A 20,795-nucleotide genomic window follows, 5' to 3' on the forward strand; every position below is an offset into this window, starting at 1 on the left:
TGTGGTGAAAATGAGAAGATCGTTCGTCACATCGGCGGCAACGAGCATGCTTTTGCCCCATAAAAAAGGAATTATATATTTAATTTGATGCTGAAAATTGTGAAAGAATGACCGCTAGCGTCACCCAACAGCGATGTGGTCAATGACTAGTAGGACAAGAAATCCTCGCAGGTAGACTCATTTTGCTTAAAAACAAACATGTATAACTAGAAATTGTATTTTACGCACTTGAGGCAGCTTTCGGTTGCGTCAGAAGGTTTTTTTTTACTTTTTTTTTCTAACGCATCCAAAAAGGCGCCCGGTGGCGCTGCTTGCGGGGCCGTCTTCGATTTCGTCCACTTCAACTCATGCGCTATGCCATGCGGCCCTCCGCGCTCGTCGTACTGTGCCGCTGTATTGTTGTTTGGATGTCTTACACGTGCTGTGCTGTGAAGGCGTGCATTTATCGCCTCTTTTTGATGAATCAACTTGGCTTGGATTGCGGCAGCAGTGCTAAAATAAACGCATACACTGCGACAACAGCAAAACAAGTGTTCTGTAATCGTATAATAAGGCTTCATTTAACTGCTAGCGCGCTGAAAACGACTGTTCCATTCATTACATTAGAGTTCAGCGAAAATAAAGTAATCCTACAAAAATCACACGTGCTTTCGATTTTAATTTTTACCGGCACTACAATCGTCATCGCGTCCACCAACCAGTGCTGTGGGCATGTTTCACGCCAATGGTAGAGGAGCGAAGGCTGATCGAAAAATTCTGTTCTAAAAATTTCTACTCACTTTCCAGAGAAACCGCTGCAAGGTTGGACACTTCAGACGGTACGCTTTCTATTGCGGCACAAAACAAAAAAGCGATGAAGAACGGTAGACAGTCCCTTTAACGTGCACTGACATCGTACACGGGCCACTAGCATTTCGCCTCCATCGAAATGCGACCGCCGCGGCCGGGATAACCATTAATCATTCGTGATACACTAATGTCCTTCCATGCTAATTTTGGTAGATACAAAGTCAAGGAGATGGCCACGAGAGCACAAACTCATAGGCGGCTAGATAGATAGATAGAAATGGCCAAAGGGCCTTTGGTACGCAAAGAAATGCTTCGTATTTAGAGTACATGGCGCCGCCCATGCTTATTGGCTTCTGCGCTGGTCAAAAATAGCAATGATTGCTTCGAAATTTAGGGCAAGAAAGGCTAATTAGAATTGTAGTTAATAGAGTTTAGAACGTTTTAAAGCATAAAAGGCGTGGAACAGGCGAAGCTCCGCACTAATTATCATCGTTCCCATGACAACTGCCCCCCCCCCTCCTCCGCGCTATAATTAGTAGCAAAATTTACGAAAGACGTGGTGCGCGAATTTTTCTTCGAGTGCCGTAAACTGTCACAAATGTACGTACTCAGGTCGTATATGAGGCGCAATTATATGGCTGTACTTTCGTTAATCGTTCCTCTTTACATTTATGAAAATGCTACGTTGATGTAGACAGCGATTCCCAGCAGTGACCTTTTTGATATTGCGACATAAATACGTGGCGTTGCAAAAGCAGCAGTAAAAAAAAGGGGGGGGGGTGGAGGTAGAGTGAGGTAACAGCGCGCCAGGGCCGCTTCGAAAGCGGCTTCTGAAATGGAGACATCGTAACAAAATTTATTTAAAGCAGCCTATTGCTGATGCGTAGTTAGAAGAGAAGCGTGAACACTTGTTTCTACGACTACGAAAATTCGTTGTCTGCTGTGTACAGAAAAAAAAAAGAAACATTGCCTCGACCGAAAACAATTCAATGGTTACGTAGAAGAAATGACAAACACTGGCATGTTTGGCACATAATTTATTATTGGCTCGTCTTCGATGTAGATATAATTCCGTGCAGATTTCAAAGTGAATGTTGGTTCTATAATATCTCTTGATGTCCGGCCAAAGTGTTACGTAGAAACTCTAAAGTGCTGTGCAAAAAGATTGAATAAGAAAGAAAAGCGCGTTCGCGCCTGTTGTATAGTATACGTGAAGCTCATGCTTATATGAAAGTTTGTGCGAACTTCAATTCACTTGCCAGATAAGAAGATAATATACAAAATGTGACGACGCTATCTACAATGAACCAACGACTCGCTATGAAGTGAAAGTTCCGCCGTGGTTCTGTTTGATCGGATACAGCCTGTGTATCAGTGGTACATGTAACAACGATTACTGCATCTGTTTGCTCATATAGAAACAGCTCTTGCGATGAACACGTGACAACATTATCTGCAGTAAACCAACAACACGACATAAAGAAAATTCTATACAGTGCGTCCATTTCTCCAGCGTCGTGAGACGCAAGGAGCACGACAGTGACCTGAACGTCAGTAGACGAATTAGTTTTTGGTATATCAAACACTCGCTTCAACACCGAACTCTCCGAAACAAAGAGAAAAAAATCGCGATAGAGGGACAACGACAGTCAAAGGGGTCATGAACCACCTCTCGGGCTTAGTGAGAAAACACATCATGCCTAAAGCAGACACTGCTATGAACAGGTCAGCCAAATCTTGCAGTCGCGAAGTCGCCATTTTCTCAGGCGTCCCCTTTTTCATACAGAGGCCTGCGCTACGTCTCTTCGGAGCTGTCGGCGCCTGCCGTTCGACGTCGAACAGCAGATAGCACGCTATTGGCCGATAGCCAGCATACATCTGGGGCGGCGTTTCTTGTCACCGAGGTGCCACCGTGTGCCAGCGCTGCGCTCCATAGTCTAACATTACACAGTGAGCCACACTGGCGCACAGGAATCACAACGGCAGAGAGCGACTTGCGTTTCGACACGCGCCTCAAGGTCATGACGCGCGCTGACGTGACTTCTTTCCCCGTGATTCCATCCATCCCTGCTTAGCTTCCAGCGCGCTCGTCGGGACTAGAGTGAGCGTGCGACAAGTCCCCTGTAACTACGCTCGTTCTTGACGGATTAGAGAAATTGTAGCGGCAATCGATTCGTGAGGCAGTATTATAAATCCGATACTGAAGGTCATTCTACTGACTACTTGGAAAAGTGGTCCAGTACCCCTTTGACGCACAAATAAAAAGACACAGAAAAGACAACACTCCACGTCGCTTCACGTAACGATGCAGCTGGTAACAGTGAAAAGGAATGACAACATGTTGCCACAAATATTTAGTCAAGCGCCATGCATAACACTGAAGATCACAGTCTGACAAGTATAGTATATAGATATTTGAAAGACAAACCACGGAAATGTCCGTACGGGGGAACGACTGCACAGTTTACCACAGGTCAACAGTTTTTTTTTTTCTTTTATGTGTGATGTAGGTTGGATGAAAATTTCTGTGGCGCCAGGTGTCTTATGCCCGGTTGCCTGAATTCTGGTGTATTTGATGATTGTATGTACGTACGATGTGCCTGTCGCGTTTGAAGGGTTTACGCTGCAAACATGGCGTACAAGTTTACCCTTTAAGCATCTATTAATGAAGAAACACAAATTTATCTTAATTAGACCTACAGAGGGCGCTCTTAAAACTGTATTCGTGGTCTTCTTGCAAAGAAAAATATATTTATAGGAAAAAAAAACCCGAAGGGTGACACCAAGGGCCCCTTTTTATTTCGAAAGCTTGCCCTTAAGTGATTCTTTAAACATGATAAAAACTGCGCTAATTGTAAGCGTTACCTCTTTTACTACAAATCCTAGAAAGCTTTTCAGACTTTATTAGCGCACATTTAATAATTTCGAAGTCACAACCTGTTTAACATGTATAAAAACTATTGGATCTCTGTGAAAGCTTGGCCAATTATGCACTCTTATAGAGAGTGACGACGCTCTATAACAATTTTGAAAAGTGTGTGCGTGTGTGTGTGTGGGTGTGTGTAAGTGGCTTAGGTTCACTCCAATTTATATAAAGCAAGTCGCAAAACAGCAACCAGAAAAAAACCTGCCAGCTTTGGGCGATTTGTTTTTTCTTCATAGAAGTCCAAAATGTATGGGCGGCGTAGCTCATCCCACGCGTGATGCTGGAAGCAATGCCACTGACTACCAATGGGTCTCCATGCAAGGCCTCCGGTACTATTAAATGACGTGGTGTCACAGCTCAGTGAGGCTGCGTTTGTGGCAGCGGTCCGTTACAACCACGAAACGATACAGACGTTTCTCATGTCTACGAAATTGTCGACACGCCGCCATATTGCTCTCCGCGGCTGTATTTGTGGTCGGCACATTACAACCAAGCAACGTTACCCTCGCGACAGCAGTCACGCAATCGCGTGCTGTAGCTTTGACTATATAAACGTGATTGACGCATTAACGCTGTGATCTTTTCGGGCATTTTGGAAGCGTCTTTCAGTGAAAGTAACGGCGTCATCTGTGCAGAAGTTCAGGAAAAGACTAAGGCTTGAAGAGGTGAAAAATTCTTGAACTGGGGATGCCGATGGAGCGCACGTTCCGACAAGGGGTCTTGTCTTCAAAGCAGCAACTGCCTTTGAGAAGACAAGACCACTAGTCAAACCGTTGGCTCCAGCAAAACCCCTTGTTCAAAGTTTTTTCATCTCTTGAGGCGTCCTTCGTGTGGCTTTTAGAACGAGTACCAAAACCCTCGCAAAACCGCAGTAATAGCGGTGCCAACTTTCTGCGTACGGCCTGGGCACAACGAAAGCGGGACTACGTCTGACAGGTGGAGACGGCAGTTCGTTCTAGCAAGGCAATCGAGCCTTAATTTGTCGGACTGCCCCATAGTCGGTGCCACAAATAAATAATGCCATCTTGTCTGTCGCCTATATGATCATAATTAAGATATTAATTCATGTAGGTAGCATTACCACGACCAAGAATCGCGGTTGTTGCATATGGGGCACAATTCGGTGTATCAGGGTTCGTTATAACCGGGTTCTGCCGTACGTAGTTTTGGCAAGCACAACGGGCACACCTAAGCCCCGAGAGCCCTCGGCATGGGGACCTTCGTTCATGTTGGATATTCAAAGGATAAGGACTTGGAAAACCCACGCTGTTTGTTTCGTTTCATGCTTTGTGACATGATAGCGCGTACGAGCGATAACATGTTCCACAGCTTCTGCGATGACTCGTGCGCCTAAAAGCTGCGCCATATCTCTCATATCGAGTCTAGTGCCAACGGCACTGTGAAAACACACGTTTGTTCCACGCGATTGCAGCGGCTGTATGCCAAGCATCGTGTGGAATATTAGAGCGAAACTGTTTTGTTGACCCTGTGCCGGCGTTGGCGTTCGCTAGTCACGTGACTTGAAGGGAGAGAGTGAGGCTCTGCGGAAAGGGGAAAGGGCTGCGCCTCGCCGAGAATGGCAAGAGAGAGGCTAGCTCGGAAAGGAAAAGGTGAGAAGCGTCGTTACACGCTCGCTCGGATATGAAGAGGGTGTGGAGGCCTAACAGACTTGGGAGCAGCAGAGTAAAGACTTAAGCTTAATAACGGGGGGGGCAATGTAAGGCAACCCACGCCCTCTAGAACAGTCGGTTCGCACCTCATAGTTTAACAGGGAGTAAGGAGGGAACAACGATATGACAAACAAAATGATTAGAAAAGACTCGCGAAATCAGACAGGAAATGCAACACCCGACGTGAAGGGACGACAGCTTTGCTGTCTGACGGCTGGAATTTTTATCAGTCAGACACCAGACACACTGACGAAGATGACAATGTATACTATAGAACCAAGCGTCAGTTCCAGCCATGGAGCCAGCAGTTCTAAGAGGCGACTTGCCTTCGCCCTCATGACAAGTGCTACTCGCGTGAAAAATTGACTCTATAGATTCAAGAGTACCGAGTTTGATCGTTGTTGGTAATGTGCATCCGATGATACAGGACACTGCGACTAGGTAAAAGAAGTTAACGCGGCGCATTGCCCGTGCTTTTACCGACCTCGGATGTTAGTCGTCACGAAGATTGGTGTGGCTTGTCCGATTGCAAGCCACGTGTACCTCCGAGGAGGTCTTCTGTGACCTGCTTCTGTGACAGTGATGGGAACTATGTGAGAGTCACAGCAACGATCTCGAATCTCCACACGGTACAAAACATGAAATATGGAAGGCGTGGTGGATGCAGCTGTGTGCAGCATCCAAGTCCTTGATCTGTAGTCGAGAGGACCTTCGCTTGTTCTGGCTTTGACGTGCTGTACTGTCCTCGCTGGCAGGACTGGTACATTTCAAACATGTATCTGCCGTGTGGGTCTGTCCTCAAATATAGATACTCTTACACTTGCTGACAAGCGACGAGGCCATTTACACTGGCCTGTATTTCACTGTTGTGCATAATCTTCACCGTTAAAGGGACGGGTCGGTTTTGTAGTCGTTCCCACAAATATGGCTGAACATGCTGTCTTGAACCCACCGCTATCGCCAGTGGAAAAGCCGCGGCCACACTGATATAGAAGAGATCCGGTCGACAGTGCTTTGCGAGTGTCTTTTCCAGTGCTTTTCCAACGAAGTCGTTGGCTACGTGTTGCAGTCACTGGCGCACGCACAGCGCCATGTCGCGAGCGTTGGTAATTGCTGTACGTCCATCAACCAAGGTCGATCTCGCCGGCCAAGGCCCGACGCACACGCTTATGGAGTCGTTACGAGTTCATGTTGTACGGCCCAGAAGCCCCGTCATTTGTTTCAGTTAAATCAAGGCCTCATGGAGTATTGGACAATGCAATGAGCAATGTACAAACCCGCCCTCCTCTCTGTGCAAACGGTCGTCTTCACTGACCCTTAAGGATGCCTGACATAAGCAATGATTTAGGGCGTTCTTATTGGCAGTTCCTAAAAAAAAAAAAACAAGAAACAAGTGCTCCAAGTTGGCACGCGATCTCCTTCTCACTCTTAAGTGAACGGAATATCTGTGAATGTCTTGCCCGGATGGAAAAATTGTCACTTTGGCGCATGCCGTTTTCAGGCGCGAGTTGATGGACCAGTGCAGTTGTCAAGGCCGCTTTAGCGGCGGAGCTTTTTGAAAAGAAAACAACGCCCTCATAGCACAACACACGCTCTGGACTTTCGGTTCTTGACCGAGAACAGCCTGTCCGGGCCCAGGGAGACGCGGTCGGCCTTGTGCGTGCCGGGCGACGGTGTTCCCGTGGCCGTGCCCGCCGACTCGCTATCCATGTTGTCGAGGGCCGCGGTCGTGGCCGTCTGTATCTTGTGCAGCACGATGCGGTAGGCGCCCGTGACGGCGCTGCGGGCGCCCTTGTCGGCGCAGTCGCGCATCAGGTCCTCGCCGATGCCCAGTTCGCGCAGGTGCGCGCGGGCCTCGAGCTCTTCCTCGGTGACGGTGGCCTCCGGGTCGAGCGTCGGGTACATGTTGTAGCGGGCGTAGCCCTCGGGAAGTCGCTGGCCCCGGAGCCACTCGGAGCGCCCGATGTCCGCCACGGTGGGACGGTCTTGCGGGCACACCTGCGGGATTTGAAAAAAAAGAAAAGAAAAGAAAATCAGCCAGTTTCACGACTGGAAAATTGTCGGACAGCGAATTTGTAATCGCGCGAGTGTGAGAGAGGATAGACTAATACCGGTGTCACACGGTCAATTTTGATCGCGATCAGGTCAGCCGCGGATCATATTTCTTTATAGTGTTTGGTTCTTTTAAAGCAAGATGCAGAATGGAGCCAATTACTGTTTGTGAAATTTGATCCCGATTGGGCCTAATCGCGGTCATCAGTGCGCCGTGTGGCACCGGTATAAGACATCATCATCATCGTCCTTTTTAATAATAATAATAATAATAATAATAATAATAATAATAATAATAATAATAATAATAATAATAATAATAATAATAATAATATTAATAATAATAATAATAATAATAATGCTGTACGTAATTCGTTTACGTGAACTATACCACTGCGTCATTGGCTTACTAGAATAATACTTCACTGCAATATGATAGCGCTTGTGGTAAAGCTTACTTGCCAGGCAATGTTTTGAGGAAAACGGCCTGGGTCGTCTTTTAAGTGCGAATGCACTTTATAAGCGACCCTGTGTCCGCCGTCCCATAGCAACGGCGCGAGCAGAGGAGAGGAGCGTCTGTAGCAACGGCGCAGCGACGTCACGCCCCACGTGACTGCGCGCGCTCCGCCCTCCGCTCCGTGGCTGCGCGCGCCCCGCGCATTGCCTGTGGTGATGCAGGCCGGCGGCGAGACGCCGAACGAAAGCGTGCGAAGCGAGCCGAGCACCCCGAAGCCGATCTGGCGCGGGGACGCGCGATGCGCGAGCGAGCACGGGCCCTCGAATTCGATTGGCCGGACGCGCGCTTCAAGCGAGACTTCCTGGACCGCAGCTTCGGATATGGCTGCGCGGTGTGCGATCGACTGTGGTTCGACAACAACCTGAGCCCCATCTCGGGCGTGCGCAACGCCGCCAACAAGTTGAACGCGTTGCGGGTTCTTTGGAACGAGTTCGGAAGACAGATCATCATCATCAGTGAAAGTGCTTTGCACTTAAAAACGGCCAGACCTCCGTGGGTCGGCTGGCGCGTGCTCTCTCGCTGCCGTCTCCTTCGCTCGGCTCTGCAGTTTAGTCGTGCGCGCCGCCTCATAGCATCAGCCCGTGCTTCGCACTTCCTCATACTCCCCTTCGGGGAAATGCGGTTTTTTTTTTCTATGCGTCGTACCTGAGGTGGTATTTTGAACTTTGGGCTGATTGCCACATTCTGGCTGTCAGTGGCACCCATGATATACGTTGATATCGCATTGTCATAATTTTTTTTTGCGATCTTTATTGCTCAAGAGTCGGGAGTTCCTTCTCTTTCCGAGGCGTACAGCAAAGCCAGTCACTCGACGTTGGTGCGTGCGTACAGCATTTTACAAACAAACAAACAAACAAACAAACAAACAAACAAACAAACAAACAAACAAACAAACAAACAAACAAACAAACAAACAAACAAACAAACAAACAAACGCTGTGCGCACTTTCGTATCTGAGGTACGTGCAACATTTCATTTTAACGCGTCGCTCAAAAGGTCATGGGAAAGAGGCGAAGTCACACACTCATCCTACAGGGCCTTATACAGGTCAGGAGTACCCAGAAAGTCTCGTCACTTTTCTTTGACGTTACATAACGTCCAATGTGGCGCCTCACTTCATGGAACACCTATCTTTGGAAAAACTCGATAATCACGCGATGTTAGCGCAACACTTTTGGGTGGTATGTCATTTCTTTCGTCACATCTGGTTCCGATGTACGACTTGGTCACGCAACTGCAAGTGACATCCTCTTAGGCGATCGATCGGGAATGTGGCGCTTGTTGCCGCCGACTTCGTCTCAATAAAAAAAGAATAAAAAAATAAAGCTTAATGCTTGCAGTTTGGCCCGTAATAGGAAATGCCGGAAACGTGGCGACCGAGCCGCATTTTCTCCTTAGCAATCGCTTCCGGCACATGTAGTCTGCTCAAGCGTAGCCTTTGCGATCTGTTTATTTATTTTTTTCCCTCTCTGAGGAAGTGGAGTGTGGATTTGTGCACCATACGATACGCGCAAAGGACCGATGTGGCAACTGGCGCGATGTTATACAGAGTGATTAGTTTGGAGGTTTCTTTTGCTGTTGTTGTTGTTGTTGTTGTTGTGTTAGAATGGGCATTAGAAGCTCCTGAGAAGTATGTTTCCAAGAAGAACTGTGTTGAATATCGACTCCAGCCCAAATCGACTTCGCTGGAAGAGTTTACGTTCCGCAGTGGCGAAGAATCGGGCAGACAAGGGCTTTTTCCTCTTCCCGTTTCTTGCTCTGCCTTTCGACTTTTCACGCGTTTATTTTCCTGCCTTTCGCATTTTCACCACTTGGGTTATTCATTCTATGTTATTTCTTCTGGGTGCTAGTTTGCAGGTAAGCTGCAGAGCGCCGTGGCGTCGGCTAATTGTAGTCGCTGTTGGCGTGGTCGAAGCGCTCTTTTGGGGCTGCATTGTTCTCTTCTGCACAATCGGCGTAGATTGAGTGGCCAAGAGAAAAGTACTTTCGCTTCACTGATTGAAATGCGCCGTTCTGGTTGTTGTAACGAGTAACATAAAACAAAGAAAGAGAGGAAGAAGGGAGAAAAAATAAAGAAAGAAAGGAAGAAAGGGGAGTAGCATGATGCAAGACATCCAGCGGCTACTCCGTGGGACCGGGCTGAGAATGAGTGATTTTCTCTGAAGCTTCTCGCAAAAGCACTTTGGTTTTTCTGCGACGTCACTGGCGATCACTGGCGCCAGCGGTGAGCGTTAACCAACCGGACCAAACTGAGCCATGGCCTCCAAGATCGCGCTGCATGCCCACGCAATCTTGGAGGCTATGGATGTGCCGCCTGAACTGCTGTTACTGTAAAAATGCACCATCAGAGCATGCACAAGTAGTCTGTATCAGCGGTCTCAAAGTAGACATACATCCGACCATGCTGTGTGCATTGGGCTGCAAGAGAGAGAAATGAAGAGGAAGGCCAGGAGGTTAACCAGATATTAGCATCCGGTTTGCTACCCTGCACTGGGGTGGGAAAATAGTGGTCAGGAAGGGGGTGTTGAGAGCGAGAAAGAAAACAAACACACACGCGAAAAAAAAAAAGAACACACAGGATGGGCGTTCTGATTACAGTCGTTCAGAAAGACCGATCATTGGGCTGCAATGTCACCACGGATGTCTAGAAGAAAGCACTTCGGCTGTGGAAAAGCCTATACCCACTGGCTTTGCGCAAGTTGCCGTGCGGGAAGTTGTCAATGTGACGAAGGAGCGACCGCTCTCACAAAAGTTGTTACATATATCGTTCCGCAACTCTCCGCAGTGCGAAGAAAACGGTTTGTTTCCTAGAACGTCCGCGCCGCAGGTCTGTTTAGTCCGTTGTCGAAACTCCGAAATTTGGTAAAGGGTTTGTCGAACGCTCTAAAGGCGCCACGAATTAGCTTGGCGAGCCGGCCCATTCACCCTGCATCTTTTCATCCGTTCAGCCACCCATTCAGTCTGTGTTTTTTTTATCGGGATAATGACTTGCCCTTCAGACATAATACCTTGTGTGTATGTATGTGTGTTATACGTGTGATGTAAGGCTTGTAATAACAGAGAGTTGAGCAAGTTGGTTAGTATTATTCTTAAAAGACTGGGCGTGCAAACACGGACACAAGAGAGAAGTCACTACACCGCAAAGGCCGACTAACAACTGCAAAGGCGCACAACGGTGGAAAAGAAAGAAGGCACAAGAACTTATGTGCGCATGCCCAGGCAACAGGCGAACCTATCAATCTGGCACCCGTGGGGGTCTACGGGAAAGATAACTGATAAGGCATTTGATCTCTTATTTATGCAAGTTAACCTACGGTTGGCTCACGTATGCCCTACCACTATTATAAATATGTCATGCATCAATCATTAGACGCATTTCTTCATTCATGTGCCTGTACAAAACTGCGCATTCCTGTGCCGTACAAAACGTCCCTGTCTGCACGCCCAGTCTCTTAGACGAGAGTAAGGCTTGTGTTATGTATGAATTGCATTTGTGTTGTGCGTTGTATTGTGTATGAGTACCACTGTTCCACGATCGGCAAGACGAACGCCGAGGTGCAACTCGCCTGCAGTATTGAGGCGATGAGCTTCTTGCACTGCTCGGACAGGTACTCGGGCAGCGTGTAGTGACCCTCGAGGATGAGCTTCTTGAGCGCGGCCACCGTCTGCGCCCGGAAGGGCATGCAGGCCGTCACCACGAAGTAGAGGAGCACTCCCAGGGCCCACACGTCCACGCAGGGACCCGCATAGCTCTCGTCCCGGAACAGCTCGGGCGCCGCATACGGCGGCGAGCCGCAGAAGGTGCTCAGTGCCTCTTCGCGGGAGCGCAGCTGCGTGCTGAAGCCGAAGTCGCCCACCTTGACCAGGTTGTGGCCGGCGATGAACACGTTCTCCGCCTTGATGTCCCGATGCACGATGTTCAGCTCGTGCTGCAAGAGAAAGGATATCATAATATACGCTTACTGAAATACAAAAAGATTTATAACCACCATGGAAGGACTCGAGAGAGAACAATATAATAATAATATCTGGGGTTTAACGTCCCAAAACCACGATATGATTATGAGAGACGCCGTAGTGGAGGGCTCCGGAAATTTCGACCACCTGGGGTTCTTTAACGTGCACCTAAATCTAAGTACACGGGCCTCAAACATTTTCGCCTCCATCGAAAATGCAGCCGCCGCGGCCGGGATTCGATCCCGCGACCTTCGGGTCAGCAGTCGAGCACCGTAACCACTAGACCACCGTGGCGAGGCTCGAGAGAGAACAGGCAAGAGCATCTGTCTCGAGCCCTTCTATGGTGGTTACGCGGGTTTTGATCGCACTAAAAATTATATGGACACTCTCAGCGCGTTTTTGCCGTCGCCGTCGGTGCCGCCGTGCCTTTCCGTTTATGTATTTATTTATATATTGGGGCGCTGGCGGCGGCCAGGGTAACAGAACGAGGAGAACGAAGACTGGGGCGCAATTTTTGTGGTGCATGTGTTTTTGCCCGCGGTTTGCATAAGCGCTAGCTCTTGGGCCAGTTGATGCATCATAAACTTGAAAACGGGGTACCAGCAAATACACAGAAACATGGCGTTACAGACGGACAGGCGTTACAAAACAGGCTTTACACACGGACAAACGCTGGTTCACCCGTGTGTAACGCCTTTTTCTTGTGTACGTGTTTCTATGTATTCGCTCTCACCCCGCTTTCAAGCTCTTCATTTTTAGTGGAGCAATGATGGGTAATGGGACTTGTTCAATTTCTGTGGCACAAACTTGTGCTAGGGACAACCTTCTGACTACGGACGTCCGTTTTGCCTCAGCATACACGGCTTCGCTGCAGAAACCTTTTTCAAAATGATCGTCAAGGTACGGGCCCCCGTCTATGAAACATCGTTTTCCCTATCGCTTCCCTTCAAAAATTGGTCGGAAGGCAACCTTAAAGGGGGAGTAAAGCAAAGCGCTAAAACGCTTTAGACTGATAAATTATGCTGTGAAAACTCTATTAGTCGCCAGACCGCATGCAGTTGGGTCGTCCACTCTTCCGGAAAGATGAGCGTGCTCTTTATAGAGCATAACGGGGTCTTTTTTTAACACAGAAATATTTTGTGCCGGACACCACCGAGAGCTTTAACAGAAAGCTCGCATAAAAACGTCCCTGCTTCGCAAAAAACTATCATCATCAAGAACGGGCATGTGCCACAGAATTTGGGCAAATCCCACTACTCACCGCTTCTGCGTGGCTTGTAATAACCCTGATGGGTGAGCTAACGAGTACAGAGAGAGAGAGAGAGAGAAAGAAGAAAGAGAGAAAGAAACATAGTGACAGAAAGAAAGAAATGCAGAGAGAGAAAGAGAGAAGTTCTTGCCGAAAAAAGTTCTTCACGAGGCGGGATTCGAATCCGCGTTCACTCGATCCGAGGGCAAGCGTCCTAACCACTCGGATATTCAGGCACAATAGCAGAGCATAGCTTAGCCTTGTATAGTATGTGTAGCAAGGGGATGGGAAAGAGAAGTGAGCGTGAGGAGGAGAGATGCGATGGTAAGGATGACGAAAAGGAAGAGGGGAGAGAGTAAAGTGTAGCACAGAAAGAATGAGAAAGAGAGAAATAGAGGGAAAGAAATGCAGAAAGAGAAGATCAACGAAAGAGAGAAAGAGAGACAGGGAAAATAAGATAGAAAGAAAGAGGAAGCAAGTATCGCGTCGTCTAGCGACCAGATACCGCACCACCTGGTCAAGCGCGCATGCGCAGTAGCTAAGCCACGCCTACCGACAGGGACATCGCGCGCAACCTCCGCTCTACAGTGCATAGCCTGACTGCGCCCGATCATGCTGAGACAGTCATGGGGCGTCCCAAGAAAGTGCGTACTCCCGAGGAGGAAGCCGTGCATCTCGAAGCTAGAAATGTCGGTCGATAGGAAGTACGAGCGTCGACGGGCCGTGCTTCGCTGTGCCTAGTTTTGCGCGACTTAGTGAAAACATCCGCATTTTTATTTTGGCGACATTTCCGTCACTGGAATGACGAGCCGAAAACTGATAGGCTCGTATGCTAGTTATGACGCCATTTCCGTCACGGAAATGACGTCATAACTAGCATAAGAGCCTGCCAGTTTTCTAGCGCTCGGCGAAGGGTCTATTAACTCACTTCAAGTCACTTGGATCATTTCCGGTTTTCCACTTCCCGTTATAGCCTAGCTAGGGAAGGCCTCTGAGGCAATTCGCTCCGTCAGAAATGATAATATAATAATAATTGCTGGTGTTTTACATCCCAAGACTGCGATATAATTATGAGAGACGCTGTAGTGGAGGCCTATGGAAATTTAGGCCCTCTGGGGTTCTTTAAACTGCGCCTAAATTGAAGCAGACGGGTCCTTAGCATTTTGCCTCCATGGAAATGAGGTCGCCGCTGCCCGGTTTCGATCCCGCGACCTTCGGGTCAGCAGTGGAGCACTATAACCACTAGACCAACGCGGCGAGTGCCCGGAATCCTTCGTGCAAGCCAGAGTGATGCTATTCGCACGATAAAAAAAGACAGAAAAAAAAAGACACGAACCATGTGGTTGATGGCGGAGGCGACTTGCGCGAACACGATGCGCGCCTCTTCTTCGGGGTAGCGGCCGTCGCTGGTGATCTTCTGGAAGAGCTCGCCCCCTGGCGCGAACTCTAGCGCCAGGTGCACCCTGCTGAGTGTCTCGATCACCTCGTACAGCCGGATCACGTGCGGATGGTGGAGGGACTCCATGCTGGCTATCTCGCGAGACAGCATGCGCTGCGTCTTGGCGTCCATCTTGCTCTTGTCCAGGATCTTCACTGCCACTTTCTCTGCGACCGCACGAGGCGGAATAGAGCTGCTCAGCAAACGAAAGATACAGTGTAGGACGTAGTAAATCATCACACGAAATAGACATTATTTAACGCCACACACGCACACACACACACACACACACACACACACACACACACACACACACACACACACGCGCGCGCGCGCGCACACACACACACACACACACACACACACACACACACACACACACACACACACACACACACACGCGCGCGCGCGCGCACACACACACGCGCACGCACTCGTAAGGGAGACATTCAGGAGGAGACGGAAGCTTGAGGATATGGCAAATCCTTGAACAGCGGGTGTTCAGCAATATGCTATTTTGGGCGAGCTACTTTGGGCATAGCTATTTGAAAGAAAGATGTACTTGAATGACTTTCTTTTATGTCACTCCTCGTGTGTAACCTTGCGCCACGTTTTTCTAGTCACATGGGGGTGTCAGGGAGCCACTCTCGACCTACGCCTTGAACACGAACAAAAGCCGCTGCTTCATCGCGCTTTATTGTATGCGAGTGAGTATTAAGGCACATTCACACCAACGACTAGCACCGGGCGCGCGACCATTTGCGACTGGCGGTCAGAAAGTGTGTCCACGCGATCGGTGTTCACACCTGCGTGCGACCTATACCCGTCGTCACACAGAATTCACGTCTGCTCGCATACGGCTCGCATTACAATTGCCCCGTAAAATAAGCTGACGTTCTCTTCCTGCGCATCTGATTGGTTTCAGAGGTTTGCGACTGCAGTCGCACTACTGAAAAAATTGGCCGCGTATCTGCGTGCTTCGCTGCAAATGTCGTGTAAAGACGATAGAAGAGGCGCTGTGTGAGACATGGACGCCATCTGGCAATACGTCGGGAAACACGAGTGCTGTGTTGCGTGCTGGTAGTCCCGGCGCAGCAGCAGGCGAAGACCGGCGGTGACCAACGCGACCGGCGGGGACGCCAGCCAGCCCGAAAACGCGGTTTGGCGCGAAGCGCTGAAGCAGAGAAACGTCCGAACTCAACGAGTACTCTCCACACACTCTTTTATTTACACGTCGCCTGGGTAAAACAGGAACGCCAGAGCGGCGCCCACAACCGGCAGCCTGAAGGCCGCCCACAACGCTGCTTTTTCATTTTTTAAATATTTTTTTTACCTTCTTGGCCTTCTCAAAACTAAAGTTTTTCAACACTAACCCATGGCATTCGTACAGTGCAATACAGAACCGAAACCGAAACACAACAATGAGCTTGTGCGAAGGGCACGGAGGAAGGCAAATGTCAGCGCAGTCGCATTTTCAGCTTTGTTGAAACAGCGCTCACTAGACGACGACGAAGTAAAAGAAGGCACAGGACACCTTCTTTTACTTCGTCGTCGTCTAGTGAGCGCTATTTCAACAAAGATGAACGCATATCAACTCGCTCAAGCTTCCATTCTTATGCATTTTCAGCGCAGCTTAAGAAACTAGGGTCCTTAAAATTACGTAAGTATGCATTTTCTATTAAAGGAACACGCCACCTAATACTTACCTAGTGATGTTGCACCTCAGATATGCATGATATTTACTTTTTGATCGACAACGTTCACAAGTATGAACAGCCGCACCAGTTCAACACGGCTGGCCCTTGGGCAAGTGGTTCAACTTTGGCCGAGTGGCTGCATCGAGGGACGTGCCGACAAACAGAAAGACAGACAGACAGAAAGACAGACCAAAATTTCTGCGTTTAAGTTCCCCAAGAAAGATTATCGTCTTTAAAGGGCCCCTCACCAGGTTTGACAATTTTGAGCTAACGAGCGCAATGCATACACTAGGCGTTCACGATCACGTCTGCCAAAATTTGCAACGCTACGCGCCGCGGAAATGGGTCAAATTTCAAGGTGAACGCTGCTTGCCCTTCCTCTCGCGGGCGCGCGCTTTAGAGAATGAGGGGATGACGTACATGAGAAAATGGCCCTACGTAGATGGTAGTGCTGTGACGACGCTCCTCTACGTAGACGACTGTGCTCTGACGTCGCCAACAGTAGCACGTGACACTGCGATAATTATTTGACACGACATGTGTAGTTTGTGTAATTTGTGCTTGAATAGATTAATAAAACTTGAGAGAAATAATGAGACACACAAAGGGAATGTGTGCGTCTTTTTCATTTTTTTTTCGTGAATTGCAGCGAGATGCGGGGCTAATGCGCCTCCCTTTCCCATGCGTTCGTGTCCCCGCGGTTAGCGCATCGAGCAGACGCCAGGCCTGGAAACGAAAGTAATGTTCTGGCGCGTTCGAGCACTCATTGTGCTCATTTATTCTACCGCGTTCAAGTAAACGTTAATGCGGCACTGGCTCATGATACGTGCCCGTACAAATGTCTCAACTTTCATTCCCTTCCCGCAGAAACAGGCAGTACACCACAGAGAACGCCGACAAAACGCCCACGGCCGCTACATAAAAACAAAGGTAGCGGCCGTGCAACGCCGCTCGCGTGCTCGGGCTGGCTCGGGTACGTCATGCGCACGTGACCATGCATGCGCATGACGTGTTCATGCGTATGTGTCAAGTGAAGAGGGCAGGGAAGGGATTTGGCTTGCTAAGGCTACACGGGGCGAGTGGCAAGGGTTTGAAACTCGCCTCCTCGCATCATGGTTTCGCGCCGCTACAAATTATTGTTTTTCTCAGCTCGTAATGAACCGATTTGAAAAATTCTTGCGGCATACTGCTCTTCATTCGGCACACAACAACTTCCAGCGTCTAACTAAAATTTGCTATGTGGCCTGGTGAGGGGCCCTTTAAAATCGAGCAGCGAGCGACTGAGCCAAAGCGGTTGCGTTGCGACCAAAGCGGCCATTCGCTTTGCGACTAACTTGGTCGCGCGACCGGTGCTAGTCGCAGGTGTGAACGAGCATTTACACTGCGGTGGCGCCCACATTATTCTCACTAATTGTTTACGTTTCGCTAAACACGGACAACGTTTGCGGGGCGCTGCTGCAACTCCGGACTCGCTCCTCAGCTTCTGTATGACGTGCGACGGGAGAGATAGTTGACGGGACTTACTATACCCGATAAACTGGTACCAACTACTTGGAAAGTGGCGCCCTCAGTGAGCCCCGGTTTTATCGTCACTGGCCTGGCATTTTTTTGAAAAACAGAAAACAAGGATACACGAGGCTCTACATGTTTACGTATGTGCTAGGCTTCTGCTAAGAAGAAGGGGAAGAAGAAAAAATACCCGAAATGACAGAGATGTCAACTAGTGCATAGATCCGTTTGCTATCATTTTCTGTGAGATATAAAAAGATATTGTATATATGGGCACTGTGATGCAGCAACTCCTCTGGGCATCAAGTTCACCTGATCGTTCCTAAAGTTTTCCCTTTTTAAGAATGCCCCACTCGTTCTGAGATCGCGAGTCGACGCGGATTGCTTGACCCTAGAACCTCACCAAAATTCACCAGCGTGAGTACAGCGCCAGGATCTGCCATTATATTCCATAGCCATGGAACGTGGGACATGGGAAGTACACTGAGCAAAACAGGCAAGCATACGTACCTTTGACGAGACAGTGGACGGCCACCTTGACCTGGGAGAAGTTGCCGGTGCCAAGTTCTCCGCGGAAGCGGTAGAAGCCCACCCTCCTTCCCAGATCCACGTCCTTCTGCCATCGGATGTCGTTGGTCAGCGCATCTAGTAGCCGCTGGTAGGGTGACACGCCGCTGGAGGCCACCGTCGTCGCCGGGCTCCAGTCTGCGTCCGTTGAGAAGCTAAAGTTGTAGCGTTCCCGCTTCAATCAATGCCGCATGTGCTCGAAAGCCCGCAGAATTAAAATGCTAACTGTTACCACCCGAGGCGTTCGTTTCTCATTAGCCTAAGGAAGAGAGATGGGGGGGAGGGTGGAGGGAGGTGAGTCAAGCAGGACTCAATGCATTGAGGACGGAAGTACACAAAATAGATCTGTCATTGCTGTGGTAGAAATTCGGAAGTTTGTGCCAGGTTCATTCCAGCTTATACTACATGTCTAGAACAAAGCGCCGCCGCTAATTAGTGCCGCTAAGAAGAAGCAGAAGGTGTTTAATGACAAGAAGGAGGAGAGGTTGGCTTGGAAAGCTGGCTTCTCGTCTGCTAATCCTCACGGGGGTAAGGGGAAAAGGGAAAGAGGGAGGTATGATGATAGGTGACTGTGGTATGGAACAATGAGTCGCTGTACACTCTGTCCTGCGCCGGGACAGGACACGCGCGAAAGTCTTCATACCGCACATGCTCTAAAGACCAGCATCTAAACCGGTCTCACTTAGAAATCTTAAGAGGCACATTAAACTCCGTTGGGCGTGGTCTGCATGTTCCCAAGCACCCAAAAGCTTCTTCTCTGAAAAGGGTCGGGAGTCCAGACGACCTAGGACGAACTTAAGTGGCTGTCTTTCGGTCGCGTATTGAGGGCACACGCACAGGATGTGGTGAATAGTCTCTGACGTGTGGCACACACTGCAGTTAACGTTTTGCTCCTGCCCAATCTTACAAAGGTATCTTCGTGTGTATGCAAAACCCAGCCGCTAATATGCGGCTCGGGAAGGTGTGCAATCACCCCTCCCTACTCTTCCTCCCCGTAATTGACGTCTCGGGTTACTAGCGTTTCTATTACCCATAAGCTTACCGCCACCAAAACAGGAGTTAGGACACAACACACGGCAGCAAGAAATGGGGGAGGAGGGGGGTACGCTGCTGTTAAATTATTGTTTAGGAAAGTGAGTTAGTCAAAGCCCACGCTCTGTGTTTGGCCTTTAGAGTAACTGAGTTCTTTGCTTCGTTATTGCAGCAGCATTCCTCTTTCCCTTTGCTGCCGTGGAACCGTGGCGGCGACTCGAAGGCGAAAGCTATCTTTTGCTTCTCAGTCAATGTATTGATCCTTATCCCCCCCTCAGAGGGGGGGGGGTAAGGATATCCCTCAGGGTGGAATGGAAAGGGGGCATTGCAAGTTCTCTGTACCTCACTTGGTTTTGCACTGTCTCCGGGATCGGGCAACCCGTGGCCTCCGTTACCAGAGACTTTTAGTTTGTTCGCAAACTTCTTTGAGTTAGCGTTGTACCGGATACCGCAGCCGTAAACGTGAGAATTTGGACGGATAGGTGGTGACATCTGGCAGTACCGAGATGAACCAGGCAAGCACAGATTTGTTATTGCAGAAGCCCAGTGCATTCTACATCTCTGCTTGTGTAAATTCTCGTCAACGGCCTAATACCGATTGAGTTGCCTTTTAAAACTTTTTCCCCCCTCAAGGCCACTATAGTCGGATACAACTTTAGAATTACGCGGCATTTCCTCCTCAAAGGCGGATGCACACAATCCTCCACCAATGGGCGAGTGCTCCAGAATGACGTCATGGACCGGATGACCGGTGACCCCGCCTTCTGAGAACATTGCCGCGTGCATGATTAGGACTACTCCTTTATTCGCGGAGGCGATCGAATGCCGCGTTTCGGTCGTCTGGGCGGACTTCTTAAGTTGTATCCGAGTGTAAGGCTTGCGCCTTAATTATGCAATGCACGTACTTGATTCGTGCAAAGCGAAATCGTCGCTGGCCGAACGACGACGAAAACCCACCTGACGTCGTGGTGTTCGTGACATTGGTGGGCGTGGCCGAACACGGGGCCTTGGTTCCGGCGTCCGTGGTGTGGTGCGCGTTGTTGGACGAGTTGTGGCAGTGGCCGGAAGGAAGCGGTGGCGTTTCGCTGGTGGGCGATGTGGGGGCTCCTCCTCCGAGGCCGTGGGCGGCGGCCGCGGGTCCCCGGCGGTCAGCGGCGGCAGGCCAGGCTGCCGCCGGTTCGTCCGCCGGAGACACGCGCGCCGCTGGCATCCTGCATAGAAGGGACGTTGGTTTAAACCACGAGTGCTAAAATAACGGTAATATCAACGGTATAAAGATGTCGCCGCGTGCCTTAAAGGGCCCCTTAACAAACTCTGGAGATGCAAAGAACGAGCGCGTTAGTACCTCCGGTGTTTCCCGTCTTTCCGGCAGAATTCGTGACTCCAGCAGC

General features: G+C 49.4%; 1 protein-coding gene across 1 annotated transcript; it reads right to left on the reverse strand.

Moving 5' to 3' along the window:
• Positions 1-6,761: 6,761 nt before the first annotated feature.
• LOC119405478 (serine/threonine-protein kinase NIM1) lies at positions 6,762-18,508 on the reverse strand. Its single transcript, XM_049419200.1, has 4 exons — positions 18,316-18,508; positions 14,498-14,766; positions 11,522-11,884; positions 6,762-7,383 (listed from the first exon to the last, which is right to left on the reverse strand). Exons 2-4 carry the CDS (start codon positions 14,729-14,731, stop codon positions 6,961-6,963), a joined length of 1,020 nt encoding a protein of 339 aa, XP_049275157.1. The 5' UTR covers positions 14,732-14,766; positions 18,316-18,508; the 3' UTR covers positions 6,762-6,960.
• Between the last annotated feature and the right edge of the window lie 2,287 nt (positions 18,509-20,795).

The sequence above is a fragment of the Rhipicephalus sanguineus genome, chromosome 9 (assembly GCF_013339695.2).
Source record: "Rhipicephalus sanguineus isolate Rsan-2018 chromosome 9, BIME_Rsan_1.4, whole genome shotgun sequence".
In the NCBI taxonomy this organism is placed as follows: Eukaryota; Metazoa; Arthropoda; class Arachnida; order Ixodida; family Ixodidae; genus Rhipicephalus; species Rhipicephalus sanguineus.

Coding starts and splice junctions, on each gene's coding strand:
- LOC119405478 (XM_049419200.1), bottom strand. CDS start 14,731: ATGGACGCCAAGACGCAGCGCATGCTGTCTCGCGAGATAGCCAGCATG. Junction 11,885..14,497: donor CCTCCGCCATCAACCACATG/GTTCGTGTCTTT, acceptor TTTCTCTTGCAG/CACGAGCTGAACATCGTGCA. Junction 7,384..11,521: donor TCATCGCCTCAATACTGCAG/GCGAGTTGCACC, acceptor CAAATCCCGCAG/GTGTGCCCGCAAGACCGTCC.